Source organism: Callionymus lyra, chromosome 9 (assembly GCF_982586985.1).
Source record: "Callionymus lyra chromosome 9, fCalLyr1.hap1.1, whole genome shotgun sequence".
Taxonomy (NCBI): domain Eukaryota; kingdom Metazoa; phylum Chordata; class Actinopteri; order Syngnathiformes; family Callionymidae; genus Callionymus; species Callionymus lyra.
Genome location: NC_141826.1, coordinates 16,060,824 through 16,078,711, shown reverse-complemented (window position 1 = coordinate 16,078,711; position 17,888 = coordinate 16,060,824). Strand labels below are relative to the sequence as shown.

The following is a 17,888-nucleotide window of genomic DNA, read 5'->3' as shown; positions in this document are numbered from 1 at the left end:
GCAACTTAACATGAAATTTAATTTAGAATTTATGTTAAAAAGTCTTCAACTTAACTTTATCTGTATGAACTCTTGGGATATGAGTCTATAAATAATATCTGTAGTGATCTTATGCAGTAAAAGGCTGGTTAAGTTATGGCAGGGGTCAACTCAATCACAAAAGGGGCCACATTTATTTTTTACCCTATAAATTATCGGCTGTTTCTGTATAATTGTTGACTACGATGGTCTCGCATTAAATAATATGGCGGGGCCTTCAGACTGGCAAATGTGAGTCAGAGGATACAGAGGATATTGTCACAAACTGTTTTAAAAGTCATCATTGTGACCTCTTTATTTGTATTTGGATAAACAGAATCTTTCTCTCCCTGAAGTGTCTTCTGTTTATAGTTCCTGTGTGACTGTGCCGAGAGTGTAGAGTTTCAACTCCCTTATCTAATCTGTCGATGACGGACACAGGTCGGACCTAAAGGCCGTCTTGTCGAAGAAGTGATCGCACCTGATCTCGTGCTCTTGTCTGGTCGTGACGTCTCGTCTGATGGCGGCGCCGTCTTTGCTCCAGCGGACCCGAGGCGGCGGGTAGGCCTCGATCTGCACCCTGAGCTCCACGTTGTCTTGCAGGCGTGAGGAGATGTTGAGCTGCTGAGCCGTAGTCAGGGTCACGAATCCTTTTTCTGAAAGAAGATCAGAGAACGTAGCCGTTCATAAAGTACAACTTGTGACTCGATGTTATACAGATACTCAATTATTTTTGACAGATGTTTCGAACGACAATAATCAGTCAGTCTGCGTTCAGCCACAAGGTTCCTCTGAGGTTTGCACGACTTCCTGATTGACTGGTGCTTCATTGGGTTTCCTAAACAACGTTTCACTTCACTGCGTGCTGAGTAAGCATCCACGTGTTCGCTGACCCTCTGATGACAAAACCAGGAGTTCAAGATGTTTATTGAATCCTTTTTTTTTTACGGCCAAGTCTGCATGAAAGTTGCTAAAATTAAAATAACCACGTTTCAGGTTTTAAATGGACCATAATGTCAATCTTTTATCAAATCAGAGGTTTTCTAGTTGAGACTTTATTCACCAAGAGGGTAACCATAGACACATGTCATGTATATATGAGCTATATTTAAAATAAATAAAACCGACTGTCATTTCCTGTGAAAGAATCAGCCCTTTCACCTGCAGGGGTTTATGTAAAAGCCGGTAGCTGAATAATAATCAGTTTGTTTGAGTTGTGTAGTACTGTGTGTGTGTGTGTGTGTGTGTGTGTGTGTGTGTGTCTGTGTCCTACCGAGCACAGTGATGTTGACGCCGGCGTAGGCTTGCTGGTCCTTGACGTCGTCTTTTACATGGCACTTGTAGGTCCCGCTGTGGTCCAGGGTCACGGTCGGGAACAGGAGACAGGAGCGCATACTGATGGCGGGAAGGATCTCGGTTTGCGGCTCCACGTAGACGGACTGAAGACACAAAAAGGGTTGTAGTTGCGTCCTCCTTTAGTCCTCAACTTGAAATCAAACTTACATATTTCTGACGGATAGAAGGGCAACGATGCAATATATTGCGATACTGTAGAAAAAACTATACATATTCTTGTATTGTCCGAGTACTTGACTCGGGTGTTGCAGAATTTACAGACCACATGACTCTTGATGAGGTCGTAACTGCTTTCATTTGTTTTGAAACCAAAATAAGTCCAAACATCAGCTTTAAAAGCTGCTGGAGTCGACTGTATCCTCTCGTCCTCAGTCCTCCCCCAGATCTTGCAGGATTTCAATGTGCTTTTAGCTGCTGAGGACTTATTAACTTCAGCCATCTTGCGGTTCGGAAGTTTAATTGCAACACAAAGATGAACAAATGCAGTGAATATTGTCATGTTAATTGTAATAAAAATGGGAATATTTTATTTGATACAACCTAAATTTAAATGTGAAACAATAAAATAACTATGATAAAAATTAAATATGATTTGATAGCCAAAAAAGTATATACAGTACATTGCTGTTGAATACAGATAAAGTATTTTGGAGAAAAAAAATGATTGCAATATTAACATTCACATATTTGCACAGTGTACTGGAGTCAAGATATAGTATACATCACAATATCATGATATATTGTTATATTCTTACAGTTAAGTGCTTCTATGTTAATACTCCTGAGTTGTGTCTTTGAAATTAAACCCCAAACCTGTCGTGTTTCTGCAACATTTCAAAGCACCAAGAAGTAGTTTGTCAACAGCTTTTTCTTTTCTCTAACTTTTAACTTGAAAGCCGAAATGCAAGTACTGTTATTATGTAGATATTTAATCAATAGATTAAACATTTAAATCATATTGTAGGTCAAAATTTAGCAAAATAGTGCTGCATCAATATTATTTTGAACCTCTAGTTGTGGTTGGCTATTTACCTTTCGTATACAGACATTTGGTAATTTAGTCTTTTGAAAGTTTTACAATAATTTCCTTCATTTAATAATGAGTGATTTCAATTCTGTGTCATTTTGCCGGAGAGTCATAAAGGTCTACTCTTGGGTGTGTCCAGACATTTCTAAATCTGGCCTTTGTTAAAGAGATCAAGAGTGATCTCTTCAAAACAACGCCGAACAAAAGCTTGTTCTTCTCCCACTCACCTCTCTGTTGGGAACGTCCCAGTAAAAAGAGAGCAGCTCCACACCATGAACTGTGCAGTTGACACTCAGCGACTCCCCCTGCTTCATGACCGTCTTGGACGCATTGATGTACGGCTCAATGGCATCTGGAACTGAAGCAGAAAGTATATATTAAAAACCTCTCAAGGGTGTGGATTTACACAGTTGAGTACTTAAATAAATATCTATGGTGTCTGTCAGTGAACTTGTTTAAGGGTATTTCCCTTTTTGGTTGTTGGGATTCATATTGATCAATCTGAAGTCTTAGAAAGTACACAATTGAAAATATGCCTATAGAGCCAAGATGCAATTATTCAACAAATCAAAGTTTTTACAGGCACTTATGTTGTGGCCATGTGACATATTTCTGACAGTTATTGGTATGCTTTTCAATATACATTCAGGTTAACGCTATTGTAATATTTCAACTATAAACAAACAAACCTCATAGATCTGACTCCAAACACTAATGACTTGTCACTTACCCACGATGCTGAAGACGTAGAAGGCCTGAGATTCTTTCACTTTCCCGTGTAGCTCCCCCTGGCACACGTATGTCATGTCATCCAGCGCCGCCTTGTACCCCTCGCTGGGTACATACTCGCCCCTGGTTGGCTGATCCATGCCGCTTTCATACAGGACCACGTTAATGTCCGGGTTGGTGACCACGCAGGGAATCGTGCTCTCCGAACTTGTCTTGGTCACCATGCCATGACTTCTCTCGATGAACCACACGTCTGGGTCTGTGGACGGAGACGAAAAAGGTGTCGATTTTAAATTCTTACTGTCTTACAAGTTCATTTCATAAAGAGGATAGTCTCATTATAATCTGCTTCAGGGTTACCTATTGTAGGGATTTGGATTTTATGACTCTTTAAAGGTAGGGATGTGTGCAAGAATCTTGCCACGATACAGTGGCAATAATAAACTATATCGCGTTATACTGTGATACTGTAGGAACAAGGATATATTTGTAGTATTGTCGAGTACTTGACTCTGGTGTTGCAGAATTTACAGACCACATGACTCTTGACAAAGTCGCAAATGTTTTAATTGGTTTTGAAACCAAATTATCTCCATACATCGGCTTTAGAAGCTACTGGAGTCAGCTGTATCCTCTCGTCCTCAGTCATGGTCTAGATTTCGTATCCTTGTGTCTCTTGCAGTGGAATGAATAAAGGCGATTAACATTTGCATGTTGATTGTAAATAAAAAATGGAATTATTTGTATTTAATACACAATTTAAACAATCTATGAGACAAATAAAAGCAGAAGTACAATATCATAGTTTGGGATGTATATTTTGTCAAAAAGAACTCACCTGGTACAAACACTGCTACTTCTTTTATCTCCAAAGTGTTGGGGTCGGTGCACTGGTACACCCCGGTGTGCTTCCAGCTCACATTCCTCAGTATCAAAGTACTGCTGGTGTCACTACTTTGTACGATCGTGTAGCTTTCACCGGGATTTTGATCCACTTGGAAGTAAGGCACATCATCTCGCTTAAAACCCCAGGTGGTCCCGGCAGAGCCCGAGCAGGCGAGGGTGAGGTCAGAACCCCGATCCAGAAGAACCCGAGTGTCACCAGGTGAGATCTCCAAGCAACTCGACTCGGGCCAGAGATTCAAAAGAGCTACAGTTGACACAACAAGAGAGAGGTCGGGTCAGAGGTCATGCGACAGCAGCGGGGGGTCAGAAGTTAGATCAACAACACAAGCCAGATCCTGTTCGGAGTTCAAACGATGAAGGATGGGAGTCGTCTGGAGCGGATAAGTGAGGGGATAATGATGCTCCGGGGGTGACAGATGAATTTAAAGTGACAGAGGTCGACTACGGCACGTTGATTATTCCGTCAGTCGACAGTTGCCAACAGTGAGTTCAAAAATAAACTTCCGAAGCAGTCACTACAATATTCTAATACGGTCAGATATTTGTTCTTCTGGGGGTGTACTTTTATGCTTTTACATATTGTGATAGGTCCCACTATTAACCACATTTGTATTTGATATAATTAATGGGTGAGAATGAAACATTATTTCGTATGCAATACACGTTTTCTAAAGTTGCTTTGAGAAACATACCTGTTACCGTTACCGTGAACACGGTCAGGCTGTTCATTGTGAGCGTCCTCTAGCTGTCTGATCTGTAAACAAAAATATTGGTTAAAGTTTCCTGCATGTTGCTTTTTTTTGCTTTTGTTGAGATGATCTTTTTTTTAATTTGTTACTATCACATGTATTGTGCATAATATGATCACCATATCAGCCAAGTCCAATACATGAATATGAAGAAGACCTGATCATGTAATTCAATGAATGTGTCGAGGTATGAGGTGAAGTAGTTGGTGAAGAAGCACAGTTTATCTCAAAGGGAATCACAGAGATGTTCAATGTTGCATCCAAGACTTTTCACCAGATATCGTATGCTGTTTAAACTCTCATTTCCGGGTCGATTAAATATAGACGTCATACTAGCATATTGTCCAAGCCCCAAAATACGTAAAAAAAAAAAAAATCCGCTTGAAATGCTGCTGGTGTCAACTGTATCCTCTTGTCCCCTGTTATCCCAGCATTATTCCTTTTGCTGTGGGGTATTTAATATCTGCTGCCATCTAGCGGCTAGAAGTTTAATAGCAACGCTGTGAATATTTGCACTTTATTGTAAATAATATTCATTTTTTTCCATTAATTTTACATGGTTTGTACCAATTTATTCAATCCATATAAGAACTATGGTTGAAAATAAAGTATGATTTGAAAAATAAAATCAATACGGTTGAATGTCAGTATTGGGGAAAAATAATTGTGATATTTAAGTGCATTGATATTCTTGCACACCTTGTGTTTAGTGTTACTAGAATCAGCATTAAGTTCTACATGAAGGTTTGTTGTCAAAATACTTTTCAACTCTCAAACATGTGTCTGATTAAAACAACCCTCCCTCTCTTTAATCCTTCTGCGGTGTTTAATGTACAAATACATTTGCATGTCAAAACCTGACGCATCTTTTGTCCAAAGGTGTAGAAACCGTTCACGGTGGAGTTATTTGATGCCTCACTGCACCGGAACAGAGCCACAATGTTCCACCTCCTTTATCCTCCTGGTCCGTCAACCTTCTGCCCACTAACAAACGGGTCACTGTGTGCTGGCGCTGAAACATGCCCGCCGCTCACAATGCAGCGTCCGAGCTGCTCTAGAGCCACGCTGAGACATTAATTGGTTTCACCGAAAACAAAAGTGAAAATGGGGACGGAGAGTAGAAGCCGCTGAGTCAGCAGAAAAGCGGTAGGTTGGATCGGTTTCCTGCGCTTTGTCGCTTTGTGACGCCATGGGAGATTTGATTTATTCAACTTATGCAAGGGGGGAAAAAAAAAGCTGACATCAATGATCTGAATAATGTCTTCTTTTTTTGTGAGTTGGAGGAAAAGATGGAAAATGAAAGGAAGTGTTCTTGTTATGTTTTGAGAGGGTGTTGAAGCCTTGAGAACCCTGGCGTCTGGAACCGGTTAAGGATGGATCTCTGGGCCCGTTCACGGAGCTGGTGGGAAAGAGAGAGAGGGCGGAAGAAGGAGTCTTGGGAAGAGCGAAGGTGGAGGAGGACTAAATGGAAAACATCTTTGACAACCTTGTCTTTTAGCTTCGTTATTGAATCTTTGATTTGCAGTTAAAGTGAAAGGCGTATTTCCGTCCTCGTACCCTGAGAAAGTATGCAGGTGTGAGGAATGTTTCGATGACATCTGGAAGTGTATACATTGGCTTTCCAAAGTATTTCCTGTGAGCCTCGACACTACCTTCTTGGATGCATATTCAGCTGTATCTTTTATGATCCAAAATATTCATAATATTACCCTCAAGGATACAACTGTTCAGGTTTTTCGCTGTGCATGTGGACTAAGTTCCAAAAACTACCCGTAAAGAGTTACGCACCAAACTTAAGGTATATTGACAATATGTCAGATACACTTAAAAGGGACCAAAACTACCGCAATTCTACTTGTCAGAAACTGACTTTGTCATCAGTTTTTAATATTTAATGACAAACATAACTTTTTTTTGGAGTATAATTATGGGCGTACATCATCTCTGCTTACTTCAAACAGCCTTTAAATTGTCAAATTAAGCCTTTATTACTATTTATTTAATTAAACAGCTTTATTATAATGGGCTACAAAAAAGACATTTGAGTGGTATTTGGCCCCCAGCCCTTGAATTTCTTTTTTTTTAAGCAAAAGGAGATTATGTTATCTGGAAACTCCCCACAAAATAAAGAAATGCATAATTTGATAGGTTTTATGTTTGTTTCCATAATAGAAAGTGAGACCAATATTGAACAATGTTTCTACTCCTCTTTCCTGTCAAAGGGGAGTTCTTGTTGTTAATAGACAAAACCAACAACCCTTCATGTGATTGAGTTACCCCCCCAAAAAAAATATCCCTAATACTCCAGTGTTTATGAGGATTCAAAGTACTTGACAGTAGTGGTCATACAAGTCCATTCTTTAGATTCGAACAACCCTGAGATGTCGGTGGATTTACAAACTTTAAATGCTATAATGAGCTTTAAATATCCCGCCGTGGCCTCTAAGAGTTAAACAAATTGATCAGAACCATAAGAGGATTCAAGGCCAGCGAGTCACTCTAGAAACTGTCTTTCTGACTTGACTGCCTTTTGGCACTTCCGCTCCCAAAAAACTGCCTGACTCGCTCCGAAAACATCCATTTCCTCCCCCTGCCTCCTGGTTCTAATAAAAAAAAAAGGGATAAGGGAGAGAGACACTGAGAGAAAAAGATGGATTTCTTCCCCCCTGTGTGCTCGTTCATTGACATCATTCCACCCAGCATATGTTGTACTATACACAGAGCCACACTCTGGATTTACACCCCCACACACCCCTCACCCCCATCATTCACTATCTATAGCCCTCCAACACTCACGCACACAAACACCCCCCCCCCTCTTATTGTCACTGGCGGCTGTGTGTACAGTTCGCTTTCCCACAGTCCTTTTCTGGAACTTTCCCAGGACCGCCGATACACTTGAGACCTCGCCGGTGCTGATGGGGAGACCAAAAGGGGTCAAACTCATCCCCCGGGGCCACAGTTTCTGAGGGCCTTCTAGCTTTGAGAGAGTCCAGTAACCTCGGCGTTGCTCACGATCAGTGCGAGTGGCAACATCCAAACTCGACATGAACTTAGAAACTGAACTAGCAAGTATCAATAATCATCTCAGTGGGGAGTTTTGCATGAGAAGGAAAGCTGTGACACTAGTTCAAATCTTTTCTTTTTTTTGTTGTTGAAACCTAAAACTTTTTTCATGTTAACAGTGGGGTGGTTACAGAAGTGAATCTGACACTCCAGATGGGAAGTGCTGATTTTGACCTGAGAGCAAATGGAATGAATTATTGTTGTTTTCATTGAGATATCAGTGATCTTGAAGTAAAACTTTTGAAAAATTACGTTTAAAGGTATGCGAGTACATGATGTGCCAGATAGGGATCTCAGTTCTTAGTTACAGTACCTTGATGTTTTTTTACTAGAATACCAAAGGAATCTATTAGAGTATCTGTTACATTCTGCTTTAAAGTACAACCATGTATAGGTTTCATTTTCAGGCAAGTACTGCAAGCACTAGCGTAGTATTATTAAGTGGTCTGCCTAGGAATTGAAGCTATAATGTCCTTTTTTATTCCGGCAACACAAGAGAATGTTCGATTCCAATCTTAATAATAACAAACATATTTTAGTTCATCTTAACCAGTCACACCACGAACAGGGCAACACTTCCCTAAGAGTATAACTTGAATATCGTTAATATGAGCGGAAACCTTATCTTTAGTGTCGCAGAAGCTATCAGAATATAATAAAAATATACGTAGTGACACAAAATTATCCCAGAAAGCCAGATCTGGGGTTTACATGTATTCTAACAAGAACTGTGTAATCCACCTCTCTTGATCTGAATGAAATTTCACTTCAAGCACAACAAATCCAAAAAGTTTTAACGTAACATTTTCATTGTCATTTCATTTGACAAAATGTGGATTAGAAACCCTCATTTTGGTACTTGCGAGGGTTTTTTCTTTTCAAGAGGTTGAAATTAAAAAAATGTGCAGCGAGTCTTTGAAGAACTATGGGCTAATTGAATCTCATTTCAGGCACAGATTATGGAACAATACAGCCTCTAATTTGACCTAAATGCCTAGAAAACATTTATCTATCGCCAGTGTTTATTGCCGTCGACCAAAATCTTTGAAACGGGATACTTCAATAATCACGGAGGTCCCGACGGAGAGCTGCTGTTTATGCAAGTCATGGCACAGTAATCACTGTCATAGATAAACTGTACGCGTTTTCCCAGAGATGCTGGGAGCACGGTGGCTGACTGACCCCTTTGTGGGTTTCATAAACAACCCGACTACACTCGGAGTGTCACCAGTTAATGAGCAAGAATGCCGAAGAGGGCCTCAGCGGGGAGCATTCTACCCACGCACATCCTCGTGATACGGTCGCTCTCCAGCCCCCAAAATCCCACTTGGGGTATTATCCGAACATATTGTTGTTGCGTGTTTTGATTTACACATCTGGCAATGATGATCAGGTGGGAGCGGCTTCCCAAATCACACTTTCCGCCAAATTCAGTTTTTCCCAGAGGGTGATAAATAGAACTTGGGGGAAAAAAAAAAGGATGACGTTGATTTTATAGCCAAAGAACAATATATGTCCAAGAAAGCCTCCGCAAATCCATCTGATGGGGCTCTGACTTGCAACACTGGGAAATGTTCTGGGGTTGCGTGGGCGCGAGGCTGCGATGCCTCAATGACATGGAAGACCACCAAGACTACAAATACACAACTGGATGACACACCACGAAGAGAAGTGGATGAGTTGATGGAATTTTGACCAAACAGTGACCCCGTAAATAAACACGCTTGCACTTTGGAAATGTTAATTGGACAAAATTAATCAGTTCAAGTGATGACAAAGGATGCGACAACGCACCACAACAACACAAAAACCAGACGGTGGAAAAAACAGCACACAAGGCTAGCAGACGTACGGGACACAACTTATGGGAAATGCCACATCAAAGTGGTGGTAGTGGGTCTGCAGCACCGCACACTCACACACTCACACACACACACACACACACACACACACACACACACACACATGGAGTCTTGCATCACAGATGTTTACTCGTCTGCTGCACAGGAAGTGAGCAACGGCAGGAACGTCAACTTTCATTGAGTGTATCCAAAATAAATATTTCTGAGATAAAATATGAGCCCCAGTGCTTTAAATAGCAGAATTAGCATTCATGATCTACTGACAAAGAAAACAACAAGTCCAGCTTCAGTGATGAGGTTCAGTGACGAACTTGCCTTTGGCTGTTTCTGTGGGAAAAAAGTGACCCGGTGAGCCTTTGCTATAACAAACCTCCAGTTTTATCACTCACATTGGTCAGTTGACAACCCCCTAGAGAGGAACCTTCTGGTCCCTCAGCTGCAGACTGTGAAACAACATGACCAGTTTACATCCTGTAGAAAAAGTTGAACTTGTGGCTTGTGGGCCGTTTGTGGCCTGCATGGTTGATATTCTGCAGCTCAAGTTAGACGTTTAGGTGTGAAATGTAGTTTGAGATGCTTGCATTAGAGTAAATGTAACATTCTGAATTTGACTTTACTTTAGCATCTCTCCATTAAGACAAGATTAGCTAACAAGATTGAGCTTTTTATACAATTTGAAGATTTTCTTTTAAACACAATCGTAATCGGGTTGTCACAATACTGAAATATTCAACTCGATACTCGGGCAAATATTCAATACTAAATACCATTTTTGATAGCACAAGCATAAAATGACCCCTACGTTTAAAATAAATCATTTTGTTAATAAGAAAAACGCCAAAAATGACCTCTGTTACGACATTGAATAGATCTATGATAACATGTTTCAGTTCTGAGGTAGTGCAAAAAGGTAAATAAATAAAAGGAACAATAACAATGTTATGGATGATTTTGTAATTAAGTAATCCTGTAAGATTCCGGTGATGACTGAGGACAAGAGGATACAGTTGACTCAAGAAGCTTTTTCAAGCTAATTTTTGGACATATTTGGTTTCAAAACAAATGAAAGCAGTTACGACTTCGTCAAGAGACTGTAAATTCTGCAACACCAGAGTCAAGTACTCGACAATACAATAAAATATATACTTGTTCTTACAGTATCACAATATACAGTATTGTTGCCCTGTATTGTGATATGCATCATGTCACCAGAGTCTTGCCAATACACGCCTCTAATCTTTAGTCTTCTGGTAGTTAAAGCATTGTTTTGGGTACGCACTGTGTCAGCTTTACTATTTTCCTACAAAAAAAACGCTTATTCATCAAGGTTACCTTTGTCTACTATTGAAACTTGAGCGTCATGTTTAGCTTGGCTTCAGTCAACAAAAGAACAGCTTGTAACATGTAATTCAAGATCAAGACGCCGCTTGGATGCAGCACTTCTAGTTTAGCCTTCCATCTTGATTCAGTTCTTCGACTACAAGGTGGTTCAGTGCTGGGACCAATGCCAGTCTCATTGGGAGGAGGCGGGGAACCCTCTGGAAACTTTGACAGTCCAGGCCGACCACATACTGACTATAGACACACACCCACACCTATGGGCGATTTACACTGTCCTCTGTATGTTTTTGAACTGTGGGAGGAAACCAGAGTGCCCCGGCAAAAACCCAACGCAAGCATGAGTTGAGTTGAATTTCTCCCAGCCACCTCAGCATCTGATGTTTTCCCAAATGTTACGTTTTCAATGTCGTCTGTAAATGAGGTTTGTAACTTTGTAGACGTGAGATCTGAAGAGCTGATGGTGGAAACTGTTGCTTGAAGAAGGATGCTTTCAGATGTGGTGAAGTCGGATTAACAGTCTGATTTTCTTGGACCAAATTAGGGGGAAGAAAGAGTCAAATATCCACCAGCTGTTGTTGAGTTGGTCCTCTTAATGTTTGATCTTATCACAGAGTTTGCATCCAATTATGATAAAAAAGCACAAAATGTAGGACGTTTGATCGTAAGGAACATGCTTCCTGAACATACTCTATGAGAAACTGATGTCTACACACACACACACACACATACACACTAACACATACACAAAAGTATCCCCTGACTCTCTTACACACCCATCAACTAAAAAATAGGACACAGCTGAACACAATTAGGAGAACAGCCTAATATTTCCTTTTTTTCGTCAAATCCATCTATTTTCATGGTCAGCCTAATATAAAATCCGTCCACTCGCACTTGACCAGTTGTATCTTGTAAAAGCACTAAGCTGTTTTTCCTCTTTCATTTTCAAACCCAGAATGTTTTTGTTGGATCGGCGACAGCCCGAACAAGACCGAAATCCCCCTAAAAAAGCCATGTGTATTTCCTTAAGCAGCGGACTGCAACAATACCTGCATGTGGTGGAAGATGTTTTCAAATCTGTTTAAAGCTTCTAACCGCCGATCCTGAGAGTAGAACTGCCTCCTGAAATGGTGAGAGCTGTTGCAGGTAGGAACATAAACAGAGCAAAAATACTTCAGACGGCTTTAATGATCCAGATTATTCTCTGAACGGCCGTTATGGTGACTTAAGAATCCAAAGAACGATCCAAATAAACTAAAAAATGTGTTTATGTCTGATTTCTCACATGTTTATCATAGTGATGTGACAGATTAATAGTTTTAACTATAGTTAAATATATTCTTGAGCAGTTAATACACTTAAATAATATATTTTATTCAAGTTTAAATGAATTGATGACATTAGTAGAATAGCATAAGTTAGAAAGCTTGAAAAATACTCTCTCGACCATATCTGGGCAAAGTTTTGGGTCCTCTCCAAGTAAATATTATTTTTCAAACTGAACATGGAAGACGTTTCAGATTTTTGACAGTTTTAGTCATTTTTATTCTTACAAAAACTTTACTCATATACATTTTTTGACTCTTTTTGAACATTTGTATTTGTTATTTAATAAGAATAAAGTCAATTTAATAAAATAAACAATTCCACTTGTTATATTATATTATGAACATTATTTTTGATAATTAAATATTACATTTTTTACATTGTGTCCATTTGAATTTAATTATATTTATTATTTATATATATATTTTTAAAAAATATTTACTTTTTTGATTTCTTATTAAATAACACAAAAATAATACCAAGATACCATTTTCTATGATTCATTATATTGACTTGTTGTCTCTTGTTGTCATATTTAATATTTTAATTTCATTCTGCATTAAACCGTCTTTACACACATTAGAATTATATAAATCATAATAAAATTGTATTATTTTTCTTTATTGTGCCTGTTTTTTTTAAATACAGGTAATACTAGCAAATAACTTCACACACACATTTTCAATATTTTTCAATGGGATGATGTCAGTGGAAATGTGTATGTTATTGAATTATTATATATAAGACATTAAATAGTGTAGACATTATGATTAACAATATGACAAAGAATAATAAAACCTATCATGGTAGAATGTTTTATGAGGACAACAAATAAATACATAGTAGAATAAAAGGCAAAAGATGAGAAGAAAGAAGTGAAAAAGTGTAATAATAGGCTGCATACTTTAAATAGGGGTTTTAGGCTGAACACGGTTTTAAAAGAAGTTTCTAACAACTCACTTCCTGGTCATGTTCTCATCTGTGCGAGTGGAGATCAGGTCCAGCTGCATGTCAGATATGTGCCAGAAGGGGTGGGAGGGAAATAAAGAGTCAGCGAGGGGGGGGGGAGTCCAGATGGACGTCCAGGCCAGACAGGATGTTTTATCACCACAAACACTTAACGTTCTTCTTTAAAAACTGCACTTCATCTTTGGAACAAGTCTCTAAGTAGGACATTAGAGTGAGTGTCCAACAGTCAGTCTCAAAGTATGAGTGACACACTCTGAGTCACGGCGGGGACTCATCGCCGGCAAGAGTTAAAGTTAATAAATCGTACGACTCAAGCGTGAACATGAAATATCTGTAATTACATATAAACACGAAGCTCCGCGTCACTCTGGCGTCCAGCGCGCCGGTCCAGCAGCTGTTTGTTCAGCTCATGTGGGATAAATCAAGAGCCGGATCTCTGTCCCCAAAACTCCCGATCGGGACCTCATCGGGCCCTCATCAGTCCGCTGGCATGTTTTCTGCATGGTCATAATGCGAAGCACATTTCTCCGGTGGGCTGGCATGCAGCGAGCGTAGAGGGCCAGGAAACAGCTGATGATGAAGGATTAGGTCCAGGGCCAGAAGAGTGGAGCCGGCTGGACCCGGAGAGGAGCTCTCGATGCCGATCATACCAGCAGCATGACGCAGTGAGAAGTCCCCCGAGTTTACACATGAATGAAATGTTTCTTGTACAAGCTGTGTGCTCGTTTTGAGAAAAAGATTTTTGGTCGTGGATCAGTTGTTAGAAAGGTTGAGTTGAGTTATCCAAGCTGCGTCGAGGTCTTTGACAGGTTTGCTTGTTCATGTCAGGGACACTTGAAAGCCCTTGAGCTTCAGATCATGATTGTTGTTCGGTGAGAGAAACCACAGATTAATACAAACATGAAAGATAAGATGGTGAGTGTTCGATGTTGGAATCTAGGACGGATTAAAGTCAGAGCCTCTCCCGGGGGAGATTCAGAGGAACTGGTGAATCATTGTGAAATACAATTTTCTCATATCGGTGCCTGACATGTCTGAACCCATTGTTGTTATTTTTTAGTTTTATTTCTGGGAATCTCATTATTCAAATAATAATATAATAATAAATAAATAATTTTAATCCGGTGGTTTGTGCATTACACGTGCCAGTTAAGATCATCTGACATTTAAATAAATTATTTTTATTGTAGTACTGTTCATTTTCAGAAAAATATTCAGTGTCACTGAATTTGTCTTCTACTTTTTTCACTCTTTTTTTTGGCTTAAATCCAGCTGGAGTCCACTGCATCCTCTTGTCCTCAGTCATCCCCTGGATCTCGAGGGATTTCATTGTTCCTTTAGCTATGAAGAACATAATGAAGCTGCCATCTAGCGGCAGAAAATTCAGTTGAAACTTAAAAATGAACAAACAAATATTTGCATATAAATTATAAATAAAAAATAATCAAATTTTGTATCCAAGTATATTATCTCCTTCGATTTTTTTTTATTCTTTTTTATTTTTATTTTTTCTAGATAACTTTTGTTTTTGTATACATTTACTACTTTTGTACCGTAGTACATTTACTCTATTACTTATGTATGCCATTATATGTACTTGATCACTTTTCCGTCTACTTTTTGTACTCAAGTATTTTTACTTAATTACTAGTATTATTCGTATTATAATAGTTTTATCAGTATTATTCTGACTTAAGTGTTATTACTCAGTTACTTTTGTAGCCCATTTTCTCCATTACTTCAACATACGATCATTTTTCTCGATCACTTTTGTATCTGAATATATTTACTCATTCACGTTCGTATCCAAGTATTATTAATCAATTGCTGTTGTATCTGTGTACATACAATTCTTTCCCCAATAACTTTTACTCGAGTAAACACTTTTCTTACTCCAGTATTCTCACTTTTTAAGCTTTTTTGATACCTTTTTGTACTTAAGTTACTTTCAAATGGGAAAAACTCAAGTGAGTCATGAGTTTTATCAGTACATGTTCAGAGGGGAAGTGAGGAGGCGTTCAGGTGCAGAACATATGGTGGGGAAAACAGGCATGCCTCGTGAGTTTTGACCGTGAATTATTGCTCCCTGTGAGAATGCCGCTCTCTGTAATGAAAAGTAGAATGTACGAAATGTAAGCAGAGAATTTCGGTCTCGGGTATGTCAGAGCATATGCATCTCTACTACGTCTTATCTGTTGATCCCGAGAGAGAGAGAGTGGTGACAGTGACTGATGCAAGGTTCTGATTTCACAGCCCGAGCTTGTCAATGAAGCTTCATGTCGGGGAAGATTGATTCGGCGCATCCACAGAGCAGGGATGATGGCGCTGAAGACGACTGTCAGTTCACCCGGGGTGACCGAAGAGAGCTGCACAAACAAGCTCTTTAAGCAAGCGAGCTGCAAAGTGAGAAGCATACAAACATCTTGCTCCGGAGAGGGTGTTTGTGTGCGAGCGAGACACTAGGAAACGTCGGCCAACACATTCTCACAGCCAGAACGTAAACAGTGTTAAACTTTCGCTGTGCAAAGCCTGAAAAGGGATTCTTGTGTACGAAGATGCGAGTGGTTGTTTGAACAGGTTTCTCACTGTTGCATTGTGTGTGTTCACGCTCAAGAATGTGGGTAACAAGCACCCCCGATGGAACGGCAAAGGGGTGTCCTAATGAGACGACTTTGTCAAGAGGCTAGCAGCTATCAGTGGTGTTTGTAGGAAAGAAAATATACTATATCGGGATGTTTTTCCACTATACCGTAACTATATCGATTAAAAAGAAAATGCTCGCTCCCTCTGGCTATCCGCCAATTTTTTGGGTTTTCAAATCATTTTTGGTATCATGTTATAGTTCTTTAATGGTTCAACAACATGCAAATATTTACAGCGTTTGTTCATTTTTGTGGTGCAATTAAAACTCCGGTTGCTAGATGGCAGCAGTCATTTTGTCCTCCGCAGCTCAAGGGAACATTGAAATCCCGCCGATGACTGAGCGCAAGAGGATACAGTGACTCCAGCTGCTTTTAAAGATAATTTTTGGACATGTTTTGGTTTCAAAACGGATCAAAGCAGTTAGGACTTCGTCAAGAGTCATGTGGTCTGTAACTTCTGCAACACCAGAGTCAAGTACTTGAGAATACTACAAATATATACTTGTTACTACAGCAACACAATATATCATATCGTTGCCCCTGTATCGTGATACATACTGTATCGCCAGATTCTTGCCAATAAACACTCCTAGTTGGATGTTTGACATTAAGTTTGGAATTGTTATTAAATATGATAAAAATACATATGAAAATCGAATATTAAAATAAAAACAAATTACGATTTTTCAGAAAAGGTTAAATCAAATAAAAGCCATCCGTAGCGCTAGCTCAAAAAAAATGAAAAAGCTAGCCTTTTACACTACACACATGCTTCAAGAGCTAATATTGTTTTAACCTTAAATTAAGATGAGTAATAAATCAACATGGATTCCTTCAAAACATACAGTGACAGGCGTAACCAGAGGATGCAGATGCATCACTCGAACCGATCAAACAAACCACAGCAACATCCACTGACTGACTTAACAATCACAAAACTAATCTGGTGAACTTTTGAAGTTTTTAAAAAATAAAACAAACTTGTTGTAAGTGTCAACACCTGAGTGAGTAAAAGTGAAACAGAAAGTTCTTCAATTCTTCAAAGACTAAATGTAAACTTTAATATTGTAGTTCCCAGACCTTGTCTTGGACGTGTTCTGTTCCAAACATTAACAAATGCCAAGCATCCATGACTAAAAAACTTTGATTAACAGTGATGGGAAATTCAGATGCTCTTACCGAGAGATGGTTCCTGGAAGAAGCACAAACTTTTCTCCGGCGTCTCAAGCGCTTCTGGAAAATCAGAGCGGAGATCGCAGCTCCTCTTCTCTACGGGGGCTTTAGATCCCTCAGATGTCCCTGCGCCGGGTTAATCTCTGGTGTCCCGGGAGTCCTCTGGAAGGAGGTACCAGTGCGAGCCCGGCTGTTTGTTTAGTCAAACCACAGCACCATCAGGGGTTCTGGTCTCCTGTCACGCTGCTTGAAAAACAACCTCCTGAAGTCTGTTTTAGGAACAAGAAAAAGTTTCTCAAAGGACACTCGCGCAGATGCACAGTCCTGCGCTGACAGACTCGCATGGAGGAGCGTCAGTGGTCCGGCTGGTTTCAGGAGGGAGGACCAGGAGGGAGGGAGGGAACAGGAGGGGAGGTAAGAGGGAAGTTTCAAAAGTGGAGGAGAAAAGCAGAGGGAATGCAAATGAAAAGCTGTGTGTTGCTGAGAGGTGGCAGCGGCGAGGGTCCCGGGCAGGAGGGATTTGTTTATGAATAGAGGTGAATTGAGACTGTCTCCGTTAGCAACAGCAATCTGGACGGCATCGCTATATAAAAAACAACAAACGCAGTGAAGAGGAGAATGGGGCGAGGGAGGGAGCCACAGAGAGAGAGAGAGAGGGTTCCAGGGGAGAGGGAAAGGTTTTGGCAGATCGCGGGGTCACTCTTTGAGAAACAAACATGGAAGT

At 39.9% G+C, this 17,888-nt stretch overlaps 1 protein-coding gene across 1 annotated transcript in view; it reads right to left on the bottom strand.

Moving 5' to 3' along the window:
* The window catches only part of pdgfrb (platelet-derived growth factor receptor, beta polypeptide), a 29,040-nt gene extending 11,534 nt beyond the window's left edge, over positions 1 to 17,506 (bottom strand). Inside the window, exons 1-7 of the mRNA XM_087799126.1 lie at positions 17,171 to 17,506; positions 4,729 to 4,790; positions 3,969 to 4,280; positions 3,132 to 3,389; positions 2,629 to 2,759; positions 1,292 to 1,457; positions 500 to 674 (exon numbers count right to left, since the gene is read on the bottom strand). Of these exons, the coding sequence (XP_087655252.1) occupies positions 500 to 674; positions 1,292 to 1,457; positions 2,629 to 2,759; positions 3,132 to 3,389; positions 3,969 to 4,280; positions 4,729 to 4,765 (1,079 nt within the window). The 5' untranslated portion in view covers positions 4,766 to 4,790; positions 17,171 to 17,506. The remainder of the gene's footprint in view (positions 1 to 499; positions 675 to 1,291; positions 1,458 to 2,628; positions 2,760 to 3,131; positions 3,390 to 3,968; positions 4,281 to 4,728; positions 4,791 to 17,170) is intronic.
* Positions 17,507 to 17,888: the final 382 nt, after the last annotated feature.